This window comes from Rhodnius prolixus, unplaced genomic scaffold, assembly GCF_049639745.1.
Source record: "Rhodnius prolixus isolate KJV_2025 unplaced genomic scaffold, Rpr scaffold_27, whole genome shotgun sequence".
In the NCBI taxonomy this organism is placed as follows: Eukaryota; Metazoa; Arthropoda; class Insecta; order Hemiptera; family Reduviidae; genus Rhodnius; species Rhodnius prolixus.
Genome location: NW_027411607.1, coordinates 6,541 through 17,332, shown reverse-complemented (window position 1 = coordinate 17,332; position 10,792 = coordinate 6,541). Strand labels below are relative to the sequence as shown.

The window sequence follows — 10,792 nt, the reverse complement described above, 5'->3', positions numbered from 1 at the left end:
CTGCAAACTTGTAATACCTTTATTCCTGAAACTCTTCCTCCTACCATAACTTCTGCGGGAGTTACTCTCTCCGAAGGTTCTAATCCACCTCCCTCTCTAGTCACTCATACGCCGGTAATTCCTGCCCGACGCACGGTACTCCGACTCAGCTCGGGTAAAACCCTCCAATCTATATCACACCCCCCTGACCTAGTATTGTCACGACTGATGGAAAAGATGTTCGCCTTGGAGGAAGTGTCGGAGGTTTCTCCTCTTACCCCGGACGAATTGAAAGCGGAAGAGTGTTTCTCGAAGTCATGTTTTCGACTCCCTACTGGTCGTTTTTCTGTGGCCCTGCCATTTAAAACCAGTCCTTGTTGCCTCGGTGAATCTAGAAAGATTGCTTTAAGGCGTCTCTTACAAACTGAATCCCGTCATGCCAAGTCCCCACATCTCCGTGCTCCCTATGTGGAGTTTATGAAAGACTACTTAGATTCGAATCATATGGAACTGGCCCCTCCTCTCAAGTCAGGTCAAATTGTCGTATTATTTTCCCCATCATGCGGTACACCGTCCAGACGATCCCCCGGAAAAGATTCGTGTAGTATTTAACGCTTCCCAGAAGTCCTCTTCAGACATCTCCCTCAATGAGCTCTTGCTTCCTGGACCCCGTTTACAGCTCGATATCTGGAAGGTGGTTACCAGATTTAGAGTGGACAAATGGGTCTTTACGGCCAACATTCGCCAAATGTTTAGACAGATACAACACCCCCTGGAAGATAGGGATTTATTACGCATACTGTGGCGATTTGATACGAGCCAACCAGTGCAGGAGTACCGTTTATGCACTGTGACCTATGGAACCACGTCAGCTCCCTACTTAGCATGTCGCGTCCTTCAAGAATTAGCTCTGACCTCTCTGGCTTCCTTTCCCCTGGCCTCTGAGATAATCCGCGACCGTACCTATGTGGATGACATTTCTAGAGGAGGTCCTACTCTAGAAGTGGCATTGCAATCCAGAGATCAGTTAATCCAATTATTGAGTCAGGCTCAAATTGAACTCAGAAAGTGGGCCTCAAATCAACCGCAATTATTAAATAAAATACCCTCTAAATATCTGCTTCCAGCCATGTCTTCAGTCTGCTTAGAAAACGATGAGGAGTCCCAATTGAAAATTCTCGGACTTTGTTGGAACCCTTCTCAAGATTACTTCCATTTTCTAATCCGTTCCGTTCCTAATGTTCAAACTAAAAGACAATTTGCCAGTCAGATTGCAAAAGTTTTTGACCCCTTGGGTTGGCTGATCCCCATAACAGTTTTTGCTCGTGCAATATTTAGAATAGTCTGTCAAGCCTCCTTTGATTGGGATGATCCCCTGCCCTTATCAATTGTCCAGGAATGGGCTCAGTTCGCTGTCTCCCTGCCTGACCTGTCTAAAATTCACATACCTAGATTTTTGTCTTTACCCAATCTTAAGTCTTATTTAGTGGGTTTTGCTGACGCGTCTGAGCGAGCCTATGCGGCCGTGGTTTACCTTGTATCCCAGTCTGAGGACACTGTCATTAGCCTGGTCATGTTTAAAGCCAGAATGGCCCCCATGAAACCGGTCACGCTCCCCCGCCTGGAGCTTTGTGCGGCCCACCTACTTGCTCTTACGATTAATAAGGTCAGATTACTTTTCCCTCAGCTAACCACTCAGAACATCCTAGCCTTTTCGGATTCTACCATTGCCCTGGCCTGGATTACAGCAACGCCACCTCCGCATTGGAAGGTGTTCGTGGGGAATAGAGTAGCTGCTATCTTAGAAAAAGTACCCGCCTCGCAATAGTTCCACATCTCCTCCTCACAAAACCCCGCTGACTGTGCCTCACGTGGAGTACGTCCTCAAGAATTAGTGAGTCACCAGTTATGGTGGGAAGGCCCCCTTGGCTGAAATCAAACTACGAGTCATGGCCCCTTGGGCAAGTAAGTGCCGATTTGTCTGACCCTATCGTAGGAGCAGAAATCCGCTCCCAGGCCCTTAATGTTTCAAGTGTAATGTCCTGCCCTGAGGAATTAGAGACTAAATTTTCCAGTCTGCATACTCTGCAGAATGTAGTGGCCTGGTGCCTGCGATTCGCCCACAATACTAGAAATCCAGTACATCGTATGTCAGGTCCAATCTTAAGTCTTATTTAGTGGGTTTTGCTGACGCGTCTGAGCGAGCCTATGCGGCCGTGGTTTACCTTGTATCCCAGTCTGAGGACACTGTCATTAGCCTGGTCATGTTTAAAGCCAGAATGGCCCCCATGAAACCGGTCACGCTCCCCCGCCTGGAGCTTTGTGCGGCCCACCTACTTGCTCTTACGATTAATAAGGTCAGATTACTTTTCCCTCAGCTAACCACTCAGAACATCCTAGCCTTTTCGGATTCTACCATTGCCCTGGCCTGGATTACAGCAACGCCACCTCCGCATTGGAAGGTGTTCGTGGGGAATAGAGTAGCTGCTATCTTAGAAAAAGTACCCGCCTCGCAATAGTTCCACATCTCCTCCTCACAAAACCCCGCTGACTGTGCCTCACGTGGAGTACGTCCTCAAGAATTAGTGAGTCACCAGTTATGGTGGGAAGGCCCCCCTTGGCTGAAATCAAACTACGAGTCATGGCCCCTTGGGCAAGTAAGTGCCGATTTGTCTGACCCTATCGTAGGAGCAGAAATCCGCTCCCAGGCCCTTAATGTTTCAAGTGTAATGTCCTGCCCTGAGGAATTAGAGACTAAATTTTCCAGTCTGTATACTCTGCAGAATGTAGTGGCCTGGTGCCTGCGATTCGCCCACAATACTAGAAATCCAGTACATCGTATGTCAGGTCCATTGAATGTAAAGGAACGTAGCGAAGCCCTGCGAGTTCTAATAGTCCGAGCCCAACAGCACTCGCTTTCCGAGGAAATTGAGGATGCTCAGTCCCCCAAGCCTAGACTACGCCTCGTCAAAACCTTAGGCCTATTTCTGCACACTGATGGAGTGCTGCGAGTTGGAGGGAGACTCAGACTGGCCGCTGTTCCCGAATCTCAGAAGCACCCTGCCTTGTTGCCTTCGCAACACCCCTTCACGGCCTTGGTCATACAAGCTGCACACATATCCAACCTCCACGTAGGCCCCACTGCCACTCACGCATTTCTGCGAAGTCGATATTGGATTGTCAATGGTAAAAATGTTGTCCGCCGACAATTGGGAGCCTGTAACAAGTGTTTCAGTGTCAAGCCAACACCCTTAAACCCGCTCATGGGGCAACTGCCAGAAGGAAGAGCCAGCGCTTCATCACCCTTCACCACCACTGGCATAGACTATGCAGGCTCCTTCAACGTGAAATTGCTTTCCTGCGTTCAGCCAAAGTCCTCCAGTCTTAACTCGCCATTTTTGTCTGTTTTTCCACCAAGGCCTACACCTGGAGCTAGTCACAGACCTCACAACACAAGCATTTTTAGCTGCCCTAAACCGCTTCGTTGCTAGGAGAGGTGTGCCAAGTCACATTTGGTCGGATAATGGCACTAACTTTGTCGGAGTCAAAAGAAGACTCAATGAGGTATCCACACTACTAAATGACGCCAAGTCTCAAGAGGCCATTCTGAGAGAATCCAACAAAAGAGGCATCGAGTGGCATTTCATCCCTCCTAGAGCACCACATTTTGGAGGCCTCTGGGAAGCAGCAGTTAAATCCACTAAAAGATTACTGAAGGTCACGTTAGGCACACAAGAGCCCACCATGGAGTGTTTCCTCACAATCATTTGTCAAATTGAAGCCATATTAAATTTCAGACCTCTCACCGCTGTCTCGTCCTCGCCAGACGACCTGCAAGTGCTGACGCCAGGTCACTTTCTCATTATGCGGACAATGACTGCTCTTCCTACCGACGGTTCATTAACTCCCCGCACAGCGCTTCGTTCCAAGTGGACCATGGCACAATTTACAGTCAACCAGTTTTGGAAAAGATGGCACAAGGAGTACCTCCTCGAGCAGCAGGCCATGCTCAAATGGCATTCGCCTTCCTTCCCGGCCGCAGAGGGACAAGTAGTCATGATCATGGACGACAACCTCCCTCCACTACAATGGTCCATAGGCCGAATAGTCAACCTTCACCATGGGCGAGACAACGTGGCTAGGGTGGCCGAGGTGAAGACTACTTCAGGACTGATCAGTCGGCCTGTCCGGAAGCTTTGCCCCCTCCCAAATCAGTAAGTGGATCTCAGACGAGTCCACTGCGGGGGAGGATGTTTGGTTCCCCAATAGTGGCGGCCCCCCAGACTTGTTTTTTCCCAGAGTGTGCCCCGCGTCAGTTGGCGCAATTGGGTGAGCACGAAGAGAGAGGGGGATGTGCTGGTAGGATGTGAAGCCAAGCGTCACTGAGAAGGAATGTCGGCCATGTTAGCATCAGCTTTTTCATGTGTGCGTATTATTATTAAAAACTGTGGTTTGTGTTCACAAGGTTATGAGAAAACTGTGTCTTAGTTTATTATTTAATGAGCTCAAACTTTTGGACTTTATGGATAGAGACTCACATAAGTACAATAATTATTACAATTAATTCCTCCCTGATATATGGATATTGTCTTGGACAAATAACTATTCTAATCATTTTCCCTGTTGCATGACGCCTAGTACAAACAATTGTTCTAAGTTTTCCCTGTTGTATATTGCCTTGTACAATAATTATTACTATTAAGTCTTCCCTGATATATTTTGCCTTGTACAAATAATTAGTCTAATTAATTTCCCTGTTGTACATTGCCTTGTACAATAATTATTACAATTAAGTCTTCCCTGATAAATATTGTCTTGTACAATTAATTAGTCTAATTAACTTCCCCGTTGTATATTGCCTTGTACAATAATTATTACAATTAAGTCTTCCCTGATATATATTGTCTTGTACAAATAATTAGTCTAATTAATTTCCCCGTTGTATATTGTTTTGTACCAATACTTATTCATTGAGTGTAGTGCGTATTCCGCACCAAAGTGTTATAAAGGACACATACACTGTGGTGTTCAGATCCATTATTATTTCACTAGTTGTGTATTATTTTGTCTGTATCTCCTCGGAGACATTTTAATTGTGAATAAAGATTAATGGTTAATTTGCAAAAAGTGTTCTGAAGACTGGTGGCGTCCCGCACTATTCCAGCCTTAATTTTAATTGCGTCTATATCTACCCCCTCCCTTTTGAGTACTTTTCATGGTGCCGAAACCCGGGAAACAGTCTTCAGGATACTATGTTCATGCCAGGAACATCCAGATATTAATTGATATAGTTTTAATTATAATACAAGTACAATTATTTGGATTGTGTACGGAAGGTCTGTTTTTATTTTTGCATTTGTGCTATTCAACTGTTTTTTCTTTGTAAGTAATCTCGTCTTTAGTTGTAATAATTTACTTATATGATTGATTATATTTTTGTTCATATGACTTGTTGGCATTAATTGTAATGTTAAATGGTTGGCCTACTATAGCCATAGTTTCTTCTTTCTGTGTTATACTAGCGTATATATATATGTTTTTATATTTATTCATATCAACTATTGTTTATTTATAAAATTTAAGCGCCTTGCGTACAGTATTATTTTAGTTCTATTTTCTTATGTTAGTATACCTAATTATTTTTAATTTTTTCTTTTTTTTCACATGTACTATGGGCTGTAGTTATTATGTTAAGAGGCCTATTATTTATTTTGTATATCTTTGTCTTGTAGTATTGTATTGTAACTTGTGTATAATTTTTGTATTGTAAGTCCCTCCAGCCGTGGTTAATTATGGGTAATTCATTTACTTCCGGCAACGACACTCCTCCCCCCTCCCCTGCACTCCCAACCACTCCGTCAATGGAGGATAATCCCTCAATGTCCATGCCGTCAGGGGGTGATGCAGATCTTAAAGCCATCAAGTGCCGATACCTGATTGACAGGCTTGATCGATGGACTCAGAATGCAAAAACCTTGGACACAGATGTTCCCGAAATTGTAACTACGTGCCAGCGGCTTTCCTCCGGGTTTTTGACGTTGTCCCGGACTGTGGACGGGGAAGTGTGGGAATGGCTCCGAGCACTGGTCCCGGAGGAACGAGGTCCGCTTGCCAGAGCCTTGACAAAAAGCTTTGCCCAAGCTGAGCTAGTCCATTTGTCAAGGATTGCACCTATTCTAGATAAGTCTATTTCGTTTTGCGCGTCTGCCCCTCCTGGCACAGTTTCGCAAGTCTTGGTCTCGGACGAGTCGGTGGTCGAACTCGCGAGGAGACAATTACAGGAATTGGTGATTCCAAGGATCACCCCATTCGAAGGGGATGTTCTCCCTTACCAGGAGTTCAAGCGCACCTTCCAGTTTGAGATCAATAAATTGTCCCTGCCTCCTCATAGGCGTCTACAAGCTCTTAAGTCCTGCCTGAAAGGGCCCCCCCTGTCTATTATTCAGAATTCCACGCCTACAGAGAAAGGTTACAGCTCTGCCTGGGAGACCTTAGATGCTCGCTATGAAGGCAAGTTGCGCACCGCCAGTGCGTTGTTCGAAACCTTCCTTCAGGTCCCGGAAGGGAACCCCACCATTCATGAATGTATCGCTTGGATTTCTAGGCGGCAAATGCTACTAGATCAACACGATATCCCCCAGCCGTTGGACTTCCTTTTGTGTCACATAATTCTGTCGGCTTTGTCTGCTAACCTCCAAGAGGAGTTTAGGAAGAAGTATTTAAGATCCTTTGATGAACTGCCCCAAAGTGCACAAGTACTAGAATTCTTGAAAAATCAAGAAGACAAGTTCGCCCCTAAAATAACATTCAGGAAATCCACCTCTCCGCCCCAAGACGTGACATCTCCCTCTAGTTGTCTCCCTGAAGGCCCCTCCTCCCAACAATCTGAAACCCCTTCCCTTCCTAGAACATTCTTTAAGCCTAGGGCTGTCTCCACCTTGAAGCCCTCCAAGACCCACACACCCAAATCAGCTAAGTCACCGTCCCCTTCACCCAAGAAATCCTCTCCATCCGCTTCTCCTATTCCTGCCCGACGGACACCCCCTCCACATCGAGAGCTCCTTCCCCTCCAGTCCACTCCTTACGCTGTTACTTTTGTGACGAGTGGCATCAGATATCTAAGTGTAACGAATACCTGCGACTGCCAGTGAGCAATAGATAGAGTTTCATCACTGAGAACCACTTATGTGTTAACTGTTTCTCCAAATCTCACTCAGTGTCTCAATGCCCTCGAAGTTCTGGGTGCCTGGAGTGCAGTGGTGCTCATCACACCACCCTTCATCCCCCTCCCCCTCTTCTAGTCTAAGTCAAAGGACTTTACCCGATATTGTCATTCCCCCGTTAATGTCTTTAAGCCCTAAGCTGACTAAGAAACTTCCTGACCCTTCTCCCAAAAGGGCAGTTCCCCAACTTCGAGATGACGTTTCTTCTCCTTCGACTTCATCTGGTAGCAGCATCCTTTCTTCACTCCCAACTATCTACTTTAATAGTGATTCACCAAAAGCTACCTTTTGGGGATTCGGCCCGCGCGATACCATTCCCCAGTCTTGCTATGTTTTGTCGAGTTTTCGCCGAAACGGTTACTTGTGTCACAGACCTAAACCACAAAGCAAATCTATTTTGAAGTCTATCCCCTCCGATTTGTCGGTATCCCCCACTGCCCTGGTTTATCTCCTTGGAGGAGATGGCCAGTGGTATCGCGCTCGTGCCCTGCTGGATTCAGGCAGTGAGATAAACTTGATGTCTGAAGCATTCGCCAAGGAGAGTAAATTGAATTATAACCCCATGTCAGGTGGGATTCGAGGAATAGGAGGCAATATTTTCACACAAGTCGTAGGTCAAGTTTCTACCAATTTAAAACGCCCTCCGTTCTCCCAATTAAAAATTCCCTTCCGAGTAGTCACCAAGACTGTCGCAGATGCACCATCCTCCTATTTTCCCGTCAAGGATTGGTCGCACCTAATTGATAAATCCTTAGCTGACCCAACCTTTAATGAACCAAGGCCGGTGGATGTGGTATTCTCCGCCTCGGTCTTTGATGCCATCGACCTTAGTCAAATAATCCGTTCACAAAATGGTTCCCCCAACGCCCGATTGACAACTCTTGGCTGGATTATGTCTGGCCCCTTGAGAAGCTTCCCCTCGAGGAGGGTTTGTTTTGACTCTTCCGTCAAGGACAGCAGGTCCAACTCTAAGCTATATCGGACCTATTATAAAATTTTGTTCAAGCATAAGTATGGTCAATTACCAGCCCCTAAGGTACCTGCTGACCAGTCTAGCCCAGAAAAGAAGCCTTCGGCCGAAACCCCTCCTTGCCGGTCCGAGTCTGAACCAATTGCTCATTGCAATAACCCTGAACTCCTCGTGCAGTCGGACCAGTCAGGCCTTCCTAGTTTGTCCTTGTCCTCTGCTCAAGCCAGGTCTACTTCCCAAGAGTAGACCCACTCCCTCAGCAACCCACTCCCCCAATTTTGGCTATTCAACTTCCGCCCTCGAAACCTCAACGCCTGATTAGAACGCGGCGGCCGCTGCAAACTTGTAATACCTTTATTCCTGAAACTCTTCCTCCTACCATAACTTCTGCGGGAGTTACTCTCTCCGAAGGTTCTAATCCACCTCCCTCTCTAGTCACTCATACGCCGGTAATTCCTGCCCGACGCACGGTACTCCGACTCAGCTCGGGTAAAACCCAATCTATATCACACCCCCCTGACCTAGTATTGTCACGACTGATGGAAAAGATGTTCGCCTTGGAGGAAGTGTCGGAGGTTTCTCCTCTTACCCCGGACGAATTGAAAGCGGAAGAGTGTTTCTCGAAGTCATGTTTTCGACTCCCTACTGGTCGTTTTTCTGTGGCCCTGCCATTTAAAACCAGTCCTTGTTGCCTCGGTGAATCTAGAAAGATTGCTTTAAGGCGTCTCTTACAAACTGAATCCCGTCATGCCAAGTCCCCACATCTCCGTGCTCCCTATGTGGAGTTTATGAAAGACTACTTAGATTCGAATCATATGGAACTGGCCCCTCCTCTCAAGTCAGGTCAAATTGTCGTATTATTTTCCCCATCATGCGGTACACCGTCCAGACGATCCCCCGGAAAAGATTCGTGTAGTATTTAACGCTTCCCAGAAGTCCTCTTCAGACATCTCCCTCAATGAGCTCTTGCTTCCTGGACCCCGTTTACAGCTCGATATCTGGAAGGTGGTTACCAGATTTAGAGTGGACAAATGGGTCTTTACGGCCAACATTCGCCAAATGTTTAGACAGATACAACACCCCCTGGAAGATAGGGATTTATTACGCATACTGTGGCGATTTGATACGAGCCAACCAGTGCAGGAGTACCGTTTATGCACTGTGACCTATGGAACCACGTCAGCTCCCTACTTAGCATGTCGCGTCCTTCAAGAATTAGCTCTGACCTCTCTGGCTTCCTTTCCCCTGGCCTCTGAGATAATCCGCGACCGTACCTATGTGGATGACATTTCTAGAGGAGGTCCTACTCTAGAAGTGGCATTGCAATCCAGAGATCAGTTAATCCAATTATTGAGTCAGGCTCAAATTGAACTCAGAAAGTGGGCCTCAAATCAACCGCAATTATTAAATAAAATACCCTCTAAATATCTGCTTCCAGCCATGTCTTCAGTCTGCTTAGAAAACGATGAGGAGTCCCAATTGAAAATTCTCGGACTTTGTTGGAACCCTTCTCAAGATTACTTCCATTTTCTAATCCGTTCCGTTCCTAATGTTCAAACTAAAAGACAATTTGCCAGTCAGATTGCAAAAGTTTTTGACCCCTTGGGTTGGCTGATCCCCATAACAGTTTTTGCTCGTGCAATATTTAGAATAGTCTGTCAAGCCTCCTTTGATTGGGATGATCCCCTGCCCTTATCAATTGTCCAGGAATGGGCTCAGTTCGCTGACTCCCTGCCTGACCTGTCTAAAATTCACATACCTAGATTTTTGTCTTTACCCAATCTTAAGTCTTATTTAGTGGGTTTTGCTGACGCGTCTGAGCGAGCCTATGCGGCCGTGGTTTACCTTGTATCCCAGTCTGAGGACACTGTCATTAGCCTGGTCATGTTTAAAGCCAGAATGGCCCCCATGAAACCGGTCACGCTCCCCCGCCTGGAGCTTTGTGCGGCCCACCTACTTGCTCTTACGATTAATAAGGTCAGATTACTTTTCCCTCAGCTAACCACTCAGAACATCCTAGCCTTTTCGGATTCTACCATTGCCCTGGCCTGGATTACAGCAACGCCACCTCCGCATTGGAAGGTGTTCGTGGGGAATAGAGTAGCTGCTATCTTAGAAAAAGTACCCGCCTCGCAATAGTTCCACATCTCCTCCTCACAAAACCCCGCTGACTGTGCCTCACGTGGAGTACGTCCTCAAGAATTAGTGAGTCACCAGTTATGGTGGGAAGGCCCCCCTTGGCTGAAATCAAACTACGAGTCATGGCCCCTTGGGCAAGTAAGTGCCGATTTGTCTGACCCTATCGTAGGAGCAGAAATCCGCTCCCAGGCCCTTAATGTTTCAAGTGTAATGTCCTGCCCTGAGGAATTAGAGACTAAATTTTCCAGTCTGTATACTCTGCAGAATGTAGTGGCCTGGTGCCTGCGATTCGCCCACAATACTAGAAATCCAGTACATCGTATGTCAGGTCCATTGAATGTAAAGGAACGTAGCGAAGCCCTGCGAGTTCTAATAGTCCGAGCCCAACAGCACTCGCTTTCCGAGGAAATTGAGGATGCTCAGTCCCCCAAGCCTAGACTACGCCTCGTCAAAACCTTAGGCCTATTTCTGCACACTGATG

The 10,792-nt window shown here is 46.6% G+C and overlaps 3 protein-coding genes across 3 annotated transcripts; all 3 read left to right on the top strand.

Annotated features, from left to right (window-relative positions):
- The first annotated feature begins 727 nt into the window (after nucleotides 1–727).
- On the top strand, nucleotides 728–1,807 carry LOC141455111 (uncharacterized). Its single transcript, XM_074129972.1, has one exon. It carries the CDS (start codon nucleotides 728–730, stop codon nucleotides 1,805–1,807), a length of 1,080 nt encoding a protein of 359 aa, XP_073986073.1.
- Nucleotides 1,808–2,708: 901 nt separating this feature from the next.
- On the top strand, nucleotides 2,709–4,197 carry LOC141455110 (uncharacterized). The gene is made up of 2 exons (XM_074129971.1): nucleotides 2,709–3,379; nucleotides 3,471–4,197. Exons 1-2 carry the CDS (start codon nucleotides 2,709–2,711, stop codon nucleotides 4,195–4,197), a joined length of 1,398 nt encoding a protein of 465 aa, XP_073986072.1.
- A 5,034-nt stretch (nucleotides 4,198–9,231) lies between these two features.
- LOC141455109 (uncharacterized) lies at nucleotides 9,232–10,311 on the top strand. Its single transcript, XM_074129969.1, has one exon. The coding sequence runs from the start codon at nucleotides 9,232–9,234 to the stop codon at nucleotides 10,309–10,311; it is 1,080 nt and encodes a 359-aa protein (XP_073986070.1).
- The last annotated feature ends 481 nt before the right edge of the window (nucleotides 10,312–10,792 follow it).

Excerpts from the sequence above, each read along its gene's own strand:
- LOC141455110 (XM_074129971.1), top strand. The coding sequence starts at position 2,709 with ATGTCCTGCCCTGAGGAATTAGAGACTAAATTTTCCAGTCTGTATACT. Across the intron at positions 3,380-3,470 it reads AGTCTTAACTCGCCATTTTT|GAGAGGTGTGCCAAGTCACA; the intron begins GTCTGTTTTTCC and ends CTTCGTTGCTAG.
- LOC141455111 (XM_074129972.1), top strand. The coding sequence starts at position 728 with ATGTTTAGACAGATACAACACCCCCTGGAAGATAGGGATTTATTACGC.
- LOC141455109 (XM_074129969.1), top strand. The coding sequence starts at position 9,232 with ATGTTTAGACAGATACAACACCCCCTGGAAGATAGGGATTTATTACGC.